The sequence below is a fragment of the Platalea leucorodia genome, assembly GCF_965183815.1.
Source record: "Platalea leucorodia genome assembly, chromosome: 1".
NCBI lineage: Eukaryota > Metazoa > Chordata > Aves > Pelecaniformes > Threskiornithidae > Platalea > Platalea leucorodia.
The window spans coordinates 124900109-124915132 of NC_138823.1; the positions used below are offsets into that span (position 1 = coordinate 124900109).

The window sequence follows — 15024 nt, forward strand, 5'->3', positions numbered from 1 at the left end:
ACTGTTATGTTAGTATTAGAAACTTGCAGTTTCAGTACTGTACACAGCTGTGCCTCAGAGTACAGCAGAGCTGGAGATGGGGACAGGGCTTCAGTGGTACAAACTGACTTTTATGCAAAGGAGGGACCATAGTGACGGGGTCTCATCAGTCACCCCTGTCCTCAGGAAAAGATAGCCCCTTTCTCAGAGACATAAAATGACAGAGGTTTACAAAATCACATGTGATACGGGGAAAATTAGCAAGGAATTAATATTGGCTATTTCTTGTAACTTAACTGGGAACTCTAACTTTTTCAGTTACAAAGCAGTTTAAACACGAAAGGCAGTTCTCTGATCAGCAAAAGTATAAATTCATTCAAATATGTGTTGGAGAAAGTCATGGCGGATTTGTCTATTGGCAGCTCTTGAACATGGTGGTCTGGAGACAGCCTTCAGACTGAGATCCCTATGGTGGTTGCTGAGAACTGGGAGGATGTACCAGGGGAAGGATCATACTAAAATTGCTAAGCCTCTGCTGTGGGCCAGTGTCAGAAGCAGAATATGGAACATAAAGAGCTATAATTTGATCCAGTTCAGTGGTTTTTACCATTTTACATTTCTTCTTGCAGGTACCCTGAACAATGAGCCCAAACGAGGTGTGTGTCCTACATGATACCATGCCTGAGGGAGTAATACAAGGATCCTTGCTTTGTTTTGTACTTTAGACTGGGAATACTTTAGTGGATGCAACAGTCACCAAAGTAAGCAAGAGTTTTGTAACTGGGAGCTGACTTAAAATTAAAGTCATGAGTTAGGTTCAAGATTTATGCCTATTTTCTTAATTTTTTTCCAGGTTTGACTATTTGAAGTTTAAATTGTTACATGTGCACTAAGTAAAGAACCTAGATTTTCTTAAATTTTGGAGTAACTGCTATAACCCATTTGGCACATGTGGCAATCTAGTCGCTAATACAGACATCTAGTTACAGACGTAAAGCATTTCAGGTTAGGTAGCCTGGTTTAAAAGATGTAAGTAATTTTTTGTGTCTTGTAAATCTCTTTCCCAAAGAATCCACTTCCATATTCTGTTTCCATGTATTTTCTCTTTCCTTATTTATTTAAACTTAATTTCTCTAGCTATTGATTCTACTTTAAGTCTTTAAAAGAGGAAATCTATCATTGAACGACATTGGGAGATAGAAAGTTGCCAGAAAAATAGTCAGTAAATAGTATTCAATAAATAGCAATTCCATTATATTTCATAAATGATCTAATGTCTGATTTTACTAAAGCCACTTTGGATGAATTCCTGAGCGAATGTTGTGTATGAAACTTTCTGCTATGGTAGGTGAGCTGTATGATCACAGAGAGAAAAGTTTTGTCTTTCAAGAAATCTGACTTTTCTATTCCCAGACAGGAATTTAAGACACTCCAACTATGGTGCACCTTTAAAATAGACCATAGTAAAGAAGTAGCATTGTGAAGAGTATAAAGAGCATTTTAGCAGCACAAAGAAAGTATGGTCTATTCCGTGTACTTGTAAAGCTGTGCAGAATGACTTTTTGCAATAAGAAGTAAACAAGAAATGAAACTCACAGTACAAAGGAATTTTGAAGGCACCTGGATGGAAGCTGAATGTGTCAGTACAGCCAGATGATCCTTGAAGATGGGGTTAAAATTTTAATTTTGCAAATTCAGAGGAAGAAAATCCAAGAAACTCTTTATCTTTTATGCCTAAATTTTGATATGGATAGACTCCAACTTGCCTTCTCACCTCTTCCCCCACTAATATCAATCAATCAAAAAAAGACACTTTTGAGATAAAATAATTACGTTTTACTAAAACTGAAAGTGCATGTCATCTGGCTATAGGCATTTTAATCCTTTGCTAGACAAATGCAAGTACATTAGCAAACTTTTGCTGAACTTCTAGAATTTTTTTCCCCAGATTGGCCTGTAACTTGACCGGCACATTGTTCTGCCATGGCTGCTGAATTAAGGTGAAGTCCATAATTCAGATCTGAAACTCTTAAATGCAACTTCTCCATAATTGGAAATTCAGTGCCTAGATGTCTGTCAGGGACACAGCTGTTTGTATCTTGCCAAAAACAACTTGGTGGTTCGCAATCACAAGGGAAAACTTAGCTTCCCAGCTGGCTGATGGGCTGTAATCTGACTCCTACTCAGTCACCAGAGTGCTGCAGAAACATGTGTTCCATTTGTTGACAGAACAATTGTCCTGGATAGCATTTACTTACAATTCAGTACCTTCATAAATATTGTAAGAACTTACGTCGTATGGCACAGAAAGTGCAGGTAGCAGTTTCCATTTTCACTGTGATGGCCTGGGGCCATCACTTCTAAGCACACTGTCAGCTCACTCAGTAAATCCTCTAGACTAGAGTACAGGCAATTTAGGAATTGAGACGGATCATGCTGTACCTTGCTTTCCTTAGCTGGCCATTCTCATTCCTGGCTGCTTCCTTCTTACTCTAACCCTCATAGCTTCTTTGCCCAAAATTGCCTAATGGGTGGGATTTGTGCCACGGTGATTTCCAGACTGGAAATAGAGTAAGTCATTGGAATAGAAAGCACGTGTGTGGAAGAGTCCTGAATGACAAGAACAAGAGTGCACTTTGACAGTGGCTCAGGAAAATATTCAACTGTGATCTGATTTTTCTAGACTCTTTTGCGGATATCCCACCTCTTAGAACAATCTGATGAAGGCTTCTTCATTAAGAAAAATATAGAAGAATAGATCAGATTACAAGGACCTGGAAAGTATTACTTTGTTTTGTGTTATCTATTGGTGATTTGTGAGGAGTTGTCTTTGCTAAGAAAAATATTCAGAGGGACAGTAATCTCTGGATTTGTGCTGTAATCGCTTTATCTCCTGAACAATGCAGCTAAATTTTGTCATTGATTCTGTTTCCTTTCAGTTGAGAATCTTAATGCAGTATGTTGTTATGGTATTTATTCTTTACAAGTCTCAGATAGGAGACTTGAACTTTCTAGAAGTCGCATGTATGCTAGGGACTTTGACAACAGTCCCCTCATGAGGAGGTTATAATGTCAGTAAGCCCTAATCTGATTTGCGTTAGGGACTACATACAGCTCATTAGCAGCACTGTCGTCTTAAAGTTAATTACAACATAACAAAATGCGGGACATGAATTTGACTTGTAAATGAATGTTCCTTATATCCATGTTCCTCTATCAGTGCCGGGAAACCAGAGATAGTGGGGATGATGATCTAAGCAGTAAGTATTTCTCTTTAAGTGAGGGAGGAAGCAAAGTAGGCCACCCACTTCCTCCCCCAAAATATCACAAAGCTGTGCCTAGTGGGACGTGTAACCTCATTTGCATCAGTCACGTCCTTCATCAACAAACACGTTTTTCACAATCTTTTCCATGGTCGATTAGAAACAACATTCAGATCTGTTCCCCCTCTCTCTCTCTGGAGGCCAGGAGTGAAGGAGTTGCCTCCCTGTCTTATTGGTATATTCTTGCCAACTCCAATCTTCTTGCTTAATTCCCCTTTTAAAGTAAAGGTTTCCTAACTCTTGTGAAGAAAATAGAAATACAGAGGCTTATGCTTGAACATAAGAGTTGGAAAAGGCAATGTTTAATAAATTTGATAATATTCAGTAAAACATTTAAGTTGCAATCTGTGATTAGATAATATTTTAGTATAATTTGATTTATTATAATGATTTATTTAAATATTAAAGGGCTATGACTTTGTTATGTCGCTGTTTTCTGTCCCTAAGTACCTTACTTCTCAAGAGCTGAAACTTCTCAACTATAGAAGAAAAGTATCTGAAGTTAGACATGCTTTTTGGCTATGTTGTTGGTCAGAAAGCAAAGACCACAACAGCAAATTGAAAACTTAGTATGTAGTAAAGATACTTCACTTGGAAAGGTAGCAATTGCATAAATATAGTGTCTATTTTTGTTATTACTTTTTAGCCCAGTTACATAGTTTCATAAACAAAAAATTAAGCTACTGATAGCATACTGAGTAAAGAATGGTTCTACTGGTAAAAAGCTCCCCCCCCCCCCCCCCCCTTATGTTTAAACTGATTATTGAAAAAAAGGAAAATTATGTTAACGCAGATGATGTTACAACTGTTTTTAAAGGTATAGTCACCAGATCCTGGGTGAAGACCTTGTGGTACGACATTGTGAAATAGAAATGCCAGCTCTGAAGGCATTTTCTATGTAGATAATTGACATGTAGTTAATTGGGCATTTTGGAACTGAGGTTCCAGAGGGCGTCCAAACTCATTTAGAAGTTGGCTTTTCATCACAACAGGTATGATTAAACTCCCTGGGGTGATGGAAGAGAAATTGTGTGGGAAGAATATGATCATCTAAAGAGTCTTATGGGAAAAGAGATTTGATGTCCCATATTGCACAATTTACCTCAGCTACCTGGGACCCAGGATATATGAATATCTTTGGTGTTTATTTGCTATCTTCCTTCTGTGCGTGTGAAAATTTTTTACAGAAGTTGACTAACCTTTTCTTCTTGGCTGAGGAACGGGTTAAAGGTTAAACTCGGGACTTTAGGCTAAGTAGTGCTATAATAAAGGGTGCTGATTGTTTTGATGATGTGAAGGCCTGCATGGGTGAGGTTAAAATATTACACCGAGAGCCTGCTTACCCTACATAGCCTAACAAGGAACAAGTGCAGCTGTGAAATGTGTGAGACCACAGGACTGGAAGAAACTTCTTGGAAGAGTCCTCTCCTACTGCAGGCATTTACATGCTAAAATCCTTAATGACTACTTCAAGGTCTATCTTAAACTAGGTAGTTTCATGCTTTCTCAAGGTTGCCCTAGACCTGTCTTAAAAGGGTGCCCTAGACCTTCGTTCTTCTGGTGTCTAGAAACTTTTTCCAGCCTAAATTGTGCCAGTGTTGTCTTTTAAGTTAAACAACTGTTCCTTTCTTTGTCCTAGGGAAAAAGTAAGTATCATGGCTACCATAGAGCTAAACAATGTGAAGGTGGAATGTCAGGAAGGCCTTTTCTTGTAGTAAGCTGGCCATGGTGATGCTGAGTTGGTGCCTTGATCCAGTGAGCATTAAACGTATGATTAAGTCTTGAGGATGGATTTCACTGCTTTTGTATATAGGGGGCTGAAATTTCTTACACTTTAGATATTGCACACAAGCTGGATGGGAGGAGAAATATAATTTTGTGTTAAAAATCAGCTGCATATATTTTCACAAGTGTAGAAATTTAACTGAAAAATTTCTTTGAAGTCTGCTGCTGCTACTGTTGATTGACAAATTCCTTATTTGTGTTACTGTACTCGGACAAGGTAAGTACTGTGTATAAGTAAAGCTGGTACTGAAGAGGGATAAATAGCAATAGATGGACGCACAATCAAGACATTTGGTAGTTTGTTAGAGACCTTTCATATTATCCTCCCATGCCTGCTGAAATGGCCAGGTTCTACACACTGAAGCTAGTAAATCTTTTCCTTCTGTCAGAGGTCTGTACTGATGTCAGTATTGTGACATACCAGAAAATGATTAAGCGGTAGATTTTTCTTTTCTTTTTTTTAAAGACAAACTGAAACCATTTTCCCTAGACTAAAAACTCTTTTTGAACTACGTAACAGCTCAAACACGTATCTGTTTTAAAATGTATATTTTTCTCTCTCTTGATATGGAAGAGAAAAGAAACATAACGACAACTGATCTTCTAAAAGACAGGAGAATTTGAGGAGAGAAAATGAAGTGGAAGTGATTTTATTTCCTAAGTAACCTGTCTTGACTTGCTATATACCTTTCAAATCTACTTTACACATCTGAACTTGTACTCATTCAAGCTAGTGACTGTAATGATGGTGACGTCACTGTTTTGTTTACACTGAAATCTCTTTTGAGGGCAAATCACAACAGAGGTGGTTTTAGGAGAGGTATTGATTATGCCTCAACTTTGGAATTTGGTAATTTTGGTATACCTCAAACATGCTGCACTTGTCCTCTAGTCTGCTTTTTTTTCTTAGCTTTAGATTATGAACTCCTCAGGCCTGTGATTATTTCTTCATAAGCATTTAGAAACCACATAGAACAATAAATCTTCTGGAAAGAAACAAGAATAACTTTGATCCTTGACCATGTTAATGTACAATAAATATTTAGTCACAATTTTGCATTACATATTATACCCGCAAACTGTGTGGAGACAAGCACTCAACACCTGTAAATCTTACTTTAGGATCTGCCAGAATGCAGGTTGCTATTAGTTTTGATTTGACCCTGTTGTTCATGTGCCTTATGAGATGGTCTTCATTTACACAGTTGCTTCAGTTTGTTGGGTTTTTTTACAAGACCATTCTTACTGCATTCAGCACACAAAATACTACAGCATTTACTTAATGAACAACAACTCAGTGTTTTGTCTTAGTTGTGCAGACTTAGGATGTATTTACTTTATTATTTACTGCTCTGCGGGTGAAATTATTATTTTTCTTTTCTACTTTTTATGAGTATTCAGCTTTATATGTCTGGTTGTTTTATAAGCATTGACTTTCATGACAGCTTTCACAAGTAAGGAAAGGGGTATTTATCCTTTTGCAGATGGCTAGCCAAACAGTGTCAAGAGCTTCAAATAATCTTCAGTATCCAATTTTAGACACCTACAACTGGTAAATTTTTTAAGTGTTAAGTATTGTATGACACTGACCTTCAAAACGCAACATCTTCTGGCTTTATTTACAAATGTCTTTGGCTTTTTTGCAGTCTGAACCTGGCAAACAGGTACCTAGAATGTAACGAATGCACAGTTTATTTGACCATGTAGGAGAGTTTCATTTTTTAAATTGTGATGTAGAAAGTACATTGGCAGGGGTCCTGAGACTCTTCAGTGTTTCTGCTATACTCTGCCTCCTAGCAGAGAACTCTTCTCTCCCTAAACCCTTTTCTTTGTCTTTAAGAGCATTAGGCCAGAATACCTCTTTCTCCTTTTGCAGCTCCAGTTTGTGTGTTTCTTTCCTCACCCCTTCTTCCCCCCACCCGTCTTTTAACATCTAATACTTACCTTTCTGATCCCCAAGAGATCACCATCTTTCTCCCCAAGCTTACTTCGCTGCTTTGCTTGAAGCCAGCCTTCTCATCCTACCCAGGTGTTTCTCTTGCCTATTTCCTTCTGTACCTGTGGTTGTTTGCACTAGTATTTGTGTCTCTTTGCCCTTATCCCTTTTGTTCAACTTTTGTTACTCCTATTTAAATGTTCTTTGTTCTTGTGCAGGTATAGGAACTGGTTGTTTGCATATTGCATCCCTCTCCTCCTCACACAGTGATTTCATTTCTTGAATTTCTGTTTGCTTCTGCCAGCATCAGATGCTCTAATGAGAATCATTTTTTTCTTTCACCATTCTTAGGGCTCTTCTTAGGGGCACTACTGCTGCCAAAATAATCTCCTCTTGTGATTACCTGCACCGGGTACTCCCCACCATTAAAGCTGCCAATGTTTTCATTAATTGATATTGTGTCAGCCTGTAAGAACAGCCAGTATTAACAGACAGAAACCTTGAGAAAGAGTCTACTTCAGTAGAAGTAATGGCTGTTGCAGTTATCCCATCAAACATCGTCTTTTCATCCTGTGAGGTCTGTGGTAACTTACTGCCAGAGGTCATACTTGCCAGAGCAGCTGAGGACGAGTGGATCAGATGCTGGTGTCAGGCTGGATGGAGGTGCTTTTATCAGCCCCTAATGTCCTTCCTTTGAGCCCTGTAAGTGCCTGATAGTTGGCAAGAAACTAAACAGCAGGAGAGTAAACTGTAAAGCTGACACTGACAGTTCTGCCTTAAGGAGACAGGTAATTTCCTAATCGGAGATGTGGCTTATCCAACAATTTCTGCCTCTCCCATCCATGTCCAAGAATGGGAGTGGGGGTGGGGGGAGGAAAGGGAGGAAGAGGAGTGGAGGAAAAGCACCATCAGGCTACTCTTGGTGGACCAGGTACGTTATCTTATTAAAAATACTGATGATCCACTTCTTCAGTGCCACATGAGCCCTATCCCTCTCCTTTCATATGTCATCTGGTGTGTCAGTGACAGTTGCACTTATGCTCATATGCACAAAGCTGGCCTGTTTCTATTTCAATAACAGCTCTTGGAAAAGGTAGGTTTTGAACATTACAAAGTCCCGGTCAACTTGATGTGAACAGAGGCATCACTTTCTTTTCGGTCAGGCAGCATGGCATGGGGAAGCTAGGTTGGCCTTTTCTGCTATAGTTATACATATGGTGACCAGATGGAATGCAGTGAGCAAACAAGTTTTTCAGCTCAGCAAATGACTGGGTGTTCACCTGGAGATACTGTTCTCAGTATAGCGTGCCAAAGGAAGTATGGTGAATGAATGCTGGGCCCTGCTGCGCCTTGATTTGTCTATTGGGTATTCTCTGATGCCAGGGAAAAGAGTGCTAGAGCATCTCGTCAGAGATCCCTCTTCAGAACCCCTCTTCAGAGATGAAGAGGATAATGGAACATCCTTTAGTGCCAAAACCTAACTGGTGTTCATGTCAGTAGGCTCCTTTTTGATGGACTAAACATTTTCTTCTCACTCTGGCTGAGTTTTTAGAAACACTCTGTCTGCTGTCTCCTGAGGAACCTCACCAAATACTGTAGTTTGCTGTACATTACGGGAAGTCCTTACTTTAGATATTACTGTTCTCTGGGCTGAGTCCCCAGAGAATGGAGAAGTTCCGTGCTCGTGAAGATGGGTTGTGTTTATCTCAATATCAAAGGAGGACCTCTGGGATCTGCCTCCCAAGACACTTATTTAGCACTAATTATGTGGGACCTGAAGTTACAATCCATCCCCATTATACCCGTGCTGTCTAGTGCAAGATCATTTTCAATGGTTTATCTGAGTTGAAACTCTGCCAGTACTGTTCCTGGAAGAGGAAAGGACAGAATAGGTCAGAGTTATACTGCAGGTATATCAAGGCGCTTTATATCAACGTTATTATTTTTGTGGTGGTTGTGCACAGTGCTTTATTTCTGTCTATTATCTGTTCAAACTCAGCTGAAACCTGATCCAGGTCATAATCTTTGATTGAAGAGTGTGTTAAGATTGCTCCCTGTTCAATCAGTTCCACACAGCTCGCCTTACTTCATCTCCTCAGTAGAACTAGGCAGGTGTAGCTTACGTTAATGACATGTTGCTCAAAGTACAGGTTATAGTGACCTGTTGTAGACCCATGCCAAGTCATTCATTTGAAACTTCCTCGAAGTTGGATGGGTCAGGAGCTCTGGCCTTATGGCCAGGGTTGCATCTGTGCCCAGTGTCATCAAAGAGGGTGTGCACCCACTGCTCCTTCCAGGACATCTGCTTCTGTTCAGAGAAACAGTGAACTATTTTCATCTGCAGACTGCTCATCTGCAGACTGATCTGTCTCTGCCAGCGCCTTTCCTGAAAAGCATAGAGAGGACTACTGGTCACCAACCAGTAGTTGAGACCACTACTGGTCACTCGCCCATGCTGCGGCAAAGGTTCAGAGCCTCCTGCTAGCCTCTGGCCAGCCTCCAAAGCAAGCGGGTCTCTAAAGCTGTGCTAAGCCTCCTGCTGGTAGGCAGTATAAGAGAGGCCTGGTTTGCCTCTACGGCCAGGTTTACATTTTTGTCCACGGGCTCTGCAGAGCCTCCTTTTATAGTGTTCTTAGTCCAGCACGGTGTTTGCTGATGCACTCATTCCTTTTATTTGCTCCTTCTAAAGCTACTGATAAGACCAGCAGCTCTCTTATCTCCATTTGAGAGGAGTTGCTTGAGAACCAGTCTAATTCTGATCCCCTTGCCTTGATCTGCCTTGAACATGTTATATCTGCATCAGTCAGCCTGCCTTCTCTTTTACATTGCATCTCCTGTGATCCTGGTCTGATCCTGAAATCTCTGCGCCTCTCTTCAAGTGACCCATCCAGACTTTGTCACTTTCAGAAGACAAGCTGGGACTGGGCCTGCAGGGAAGTCCCTGGTATTTTCTTCCTGACGCTTCCGAGCCATTCAGAGTTCACATGCCGCATGTAACAAATAAGCACTAAGCCCAAAGCATCCCGAAAGTGGTCCAGGATACTGGCTGCATTGCATGTGTTGTGGAGCTGTGTGGCATCTCTGCCACGCTGGCGTGCACCAACTCGTTGCATTTACGGTATTAGAGCGTCAGAGGAGTCCAGAAGTCCTGGGCAAATAGAGGCTGCCTTCTGGTCAGGCCAGGCAGGGATTCAGGGTGGAAAAGGGGCCATAGCATACCCCTCCCCCCTGCCGCCAGGCTGTAGTGGGTGTAGGTAGAAGAAGAAGCCCCAGGGTGATGCAAGCACATCATCAGGCATCGGAAGCGTGAAGGGATGGTTCATCTGCTGCGTACGTGCACGTGCAGTCCTATCAGTACAAGGTGTCTTAGAAGTGGATGTGTCCGAGGAGGGCGTGAGCTTCACAGAGGCAGACACGGCGGAAGGTATCTCTGCTAGATAAGTGTGAGCAGCTGTTTCTTTCTAAAAACTTGTACTGGTGCGAAGCTTTACAGAGGCAGCCAAAAGCACAACCTTGACACTAACCTCCCCCCTCCGCCTTTGGAATAAAGGCTTGCTGGAATATTTATACAAGGGCAAATAATATTATTTTTGGAAATGACTGAATTATTTTGGTTACTTAAAATCAGCCCGAGGCAGGCACCTGACATGGAAAATTTCAGCTTGCGTGGTAAAAGCTTGGCAGAAGTTACCGGCAAGCGAGGAGGGGTGCTGGGCCAGGCAAGCGTCAAACAGCCGTAGTCGCCTGCAGCGCTGCCGCTCTCCGGCCGGTAGCGCCGGCAGCTCGCCGCTCTCCCGCGCGGGGGGCGCGGGGCTGCCGGCTCGCCGCTCCCGCCCCGCCAGCCCGGGAGCTGAGCCTCTCCGTCAGGCGGAGCTCGCCCGCCCCGGCAAGGGCCGGCCCCGTCGGGGCGGCGGCGGCGAGGCAGGAGCCGCCGCCACGCGGCTCCGCGTGTGGACCGCGCTCCCCGCCGCCCCCTCCCGCGCCCTGCGCCCCGCCCCGCCGCGCGGCGCCGGCCCCGGGGGCGTTGACGCGCCGGCCGCCGCGCTCGCTCCCATTGGCTGGCGGCGCTGCCGGTCGCGCGCGGGGCGGGGGGGAGCGGGCGCGGCGAGTCGGTCTGGGCTCAGCCCCCGGCGCGGCGGAGTAGTCGCGGCCGCCCCGTCCCGAGGGCACCAGCGCCGTCCGCCTCCGCCAGGCAGCCAGACGCCCGGCCCCGGCTCCAGCCCGCCGTTCGCCTCCCGCTCCGCCTCCCGCTCCCGGGCGATCTCGGCGGGGCCGCGATGGAAGAGGAGCGGGCGGGCGAGCAGATGAGACCGTTGCTCACCACGGTAACGCGGGGGTGGGGGGCGGTGTGTGTGTGTGTGTGGGGGGGGGGGCGCACAAAGGGCCGCCGCGGGGCAGCGCCGCCCGCGTCGTGCGCGGGGCCGTCCCGCTCCCCTCTTGTCGGGGGACGGGGGCGCGGCGGGGACCCTCCCCTGGCCCCTCGCCCCGCGGCGGCGGCAGGGCGCGGAAGCGGCGCCGCAGGCACCGGAGCGCCCGGGGCTCCCCGGCCCCTCTGGCCGCCGGGCGGGAGGGCGCAGGTGTGCCCGCCTGCCGGCCTCGCGCGCCCGGCCGTTCCCCCCTCACCCCCGCCCCGGCGGCGGGCGGCGGGGCCGGAGCCTTTGTTCCGCCGCTGGCTCCGGGCGCCGCGGCGGCGTGCGCTCGGCGGCTGCCTCCGCCCCGGCCCCGTCCCCCCCCTTCCTTTGTGAGATCCCCGCGGGGCTTTGCCAGCGGCGGTGGGCGGCGCGGCCGCCCCTGGCCTCGCCTTTCTCCCTGCCCCCGGCCCCGCTCGCTGACGAGTTCCTGGGCGAGGGAGAAGTGCGCACACATGGCAAGCAGCGAGCTTCCCCTCGCCCTCGTGTTGCACGGCCGCCTGGTCGGGTCAGGTGGTGGATACGGTTCCCCGGCGGATTTCTAGTCTTGGGGGGGGGGGGGGGGGTGTTACTGGGGAGGGAGTGTTGGTGGGGGGAGATGGCTAAAACTACGGAGCTTGGGCTCGTTTCCTTCCCGGGCCGGTGGCTAAGTAAAGCAGACATGTGTTGCCTTACTTCCTGTGCTACTGAAAAATACATGTGGTTCCACAGTTGTAATTTCCCCTCCCTTCAGATGACTCAAAGTCTGGATTTTGTTAATAAGCCTCTGAGCCCTTACTCTGATATCCTCCTCCAAGGCCTTTTCCAAAAAGGTGTCGCACAGCGACTTGTTTTCAGTGCCTGAAGAGGAGGGATGTGTGGTTTGTGACACAAAAAATGCTGTGACGGACAGAGAAATAACACTGAAAACGTGTGAGTTTTCATCATCTTTCCGCTGCTCTTCAAGGATAGACTTGAGTCACATTTGATAAAATTGGCAATCTAATGAAGTGCTAGCTTCCTGTGACATCAGTATGTTTAGCGTGTCTTTCCTTTGTTATAACAGGAGTGTTGATAACTTAGTGGTTCAAAGGTCCATGAATTTTGCAGATTCCTGGGATTATTACAATCTTTGTGTGTTGGCTTCATAAATTAATGTGTGCTCTCCTCTAAAGGTTTTGTAGATCTATTCTAGACCACTTCTCCACCTTCTTGTCTCTGCCCCAAAAAGCCATATTCCTAATTCATGTTAGCTTGTTCAAGATAAATTCTTGGTAAGAGCAGACTGCTTGATAGGTTTAATTCGTGTTAGAACTACCTTGCCTCTCTGTAGGAGGTATCTCAGCTGGCAGAAGAATGCTCCCATCTAGTAAAGAGATACTAGGCTGTATGGAGCAAGTTTCAAAAGTGGGAGATGCTAATGGTTACCCTCAGGTGAATCCAAATGAAAAGAGGATTACAGACTTCATGGAAGTCAATGTTCCCCGAGCACATCTTTGTCAGGCCTGGCAGAAGTCGTTTAGGTTCTGTTGTAACAGAAAAATAACTACGTGCTTTTGGGACAGACACATAAGCTGCTGTACTACTGCATGGTCATTTTTAATGTAGGTGTTTTGAACAGAGGTGCTCAGTGGAGTGGTCCAAGTTGGTTTCCTTGCAGCAGCAGCACCTAGTCAGGAGCCTGACCTCGGTGCCGAAGTGTGTTCAGGAGGCAGCGGCAGCTGAGACAAAACTGAAATGGTTAGAAAAGTGAGAGAGCAGGATTGGTAGGAACTAGAAAAAAGGAACTTCTAGGGAAAACACATGAAGTAAATGACTTGAAGAAAAGACAGGACATGCTAATCTTTGGCCAGTTACATAGTATAACAGCACTGGATTTGTTGTGGGTTTTGTGCGAAAGAGGTATAATTTTATACACGCAAAAGCTACTTAATCCAAAATATGAGTGTTTTTGACAATACAGCTTGACGAAATTTTTCTAATCCTGCACTTCTGGTAGTACAGGCCACCTTCCTGCTAGCAGAGCTTGCTGAAACTGCTTACACATGCATAGCTTTTTCAGAAATAAAAGTCTCGGTAAGATGAAAGGACTTTGTAGAAAGTGTGAATCAAATCTGAGAACTTAAGCACTGCGAGTTAAAAATATAGAAGCATGATCAAACAAAGAACTCCTCCAGTGTTGGTAAATCAGTTGGGTCTGTGTTTATGTAGTATTAAACATGTAATAAGTAAGCTCTGGTGCTTCTTGTGTGGAGGAGCACCTCTCTCAGTCAGCCCTCCTCACTGGATTTATTTCATCAGAAGTATAAAATACCCTTTAACCCTGTTTGTTTTGTATTTTAGGTCCAGTCTTAAAGAAGAGAATCATCAAGTGTTTAGGACACGGGTATTTTGAGGATACTGCTTTGGTGGCAATGTGTACATGAAAGTTGGAAGGGGGAGGTGTAGCGAATGCCTGATATATAGTTATTACAACCAGAGAGCAACTGATGATCAGAACATCTGGGATGACTAGAGAATACAATAGGAAAAAGATAGGGAACTGCATAAATCCATGGTTCTTTCATACCTTACATACTGTGAGCTGTTCTGCCCCTCATCTTAGAAAAGTTGCATTATTATTGGAAAAGGTTCACCGAAGGGCAACAAGATACGAATTAGTTCCTAGATGAGAAATGATTGAACAGGCTAGGGCTTGTCAGCCTAGTAGAGATGATGGGACAATGATATGGTAAGGCTCTATAAAACTGTGGAGAGAGCGGGTGAAGATGGACGAGGAGACACACAGTCAAATCGGAGTTAGGTGCTAGGTTCAGAACAAACAAAAGGAGGTGGTTCTTTACTCAGTGTAGGGAATTCACAGGTATATTTGCTATACCATGTGTACACAAGAAGTTTTTGTGGACTTAAGAGGAGGTTGGACAAGCATTGGAAGACAGATAGATTGAGGTTAGTAAATGGATGAGCAGCAGCCTCAGGAAGTCTGAGCTGAAAATAGCTGGAGGCTGTGAGAGTGTGAGGAGGAGGAGTTGTATGCTTGTCTTGTTTTTCCTCTTCCCTCAACAGCTACTTATGGTCATTCTTTTTTGGTTTGTTTAAATAGGAGTGCAGTGTGTTAGAATGTTGCTTTCTATACAGTGGTGAGTTTGACAGTTACAGTGATGGTATTAAAATGCTTGATGCCAGTGATCTTTGTTCTAGCTTCTAGCTTTTGTGATTATGGTGTTCATTACAGGATGGTTTGGTGGGTTTCTTTACAACAGCTGTAAGCATTTAAAGGAATGTATATTGCAGTTCTGTCTCTCGGTATTTTGCAGGTAATATTTTCAAAACACTTTATGTTATCTTAAAAAAAAAAAAAAGTAGATGGAAACTTTTTTTCCCTTTAGTATTTGATACTACTTCACATATATCATAAAATGTTCACAAGGTTGTAGACCATACAGTATGGCTAAGTAATGGGTTTATGTTTCTTTGTGTCTTCTTTTTCTTTCAATGAAACAAATCTGTTTTTATCACTATTCTACTGTAGATGATGATAGAACTGAAAGTGGCTCTTGTTGGAGAAGGGCATGTTTCCAAGCTTCTCCTTCTGGCTTTCCTAATCAAAGCA

General features: G+C 44.1%; 1 protein-coding gene across 2 annotated transcripts in view; it reads left to right on the forward strand.

The window, feature by feature from the left end:
• Nucleotides 1-11188: 11188 nt before the first annotated feature.
• Nucleotides 11189-15024, forward strand: part of SLC4A7 (solute carrier family 4 member 7) — a 97616-nt gene continuing 93780 nt past the window's right edge. For both annotated transcript variants that reach the window (XM_082309167.1, XM_082309168.1), the window contains exon 1: nt 11189-11348. In XM_082309167.1, the coding sequence (XP_082165293.1) occupies nt 11301-11348 (48 nt within the window). In that variant the 5' untranslated portion in view covers nt 11189-11300. The remainder of the gene's footprint in view (nt 11349-15024) is intronic.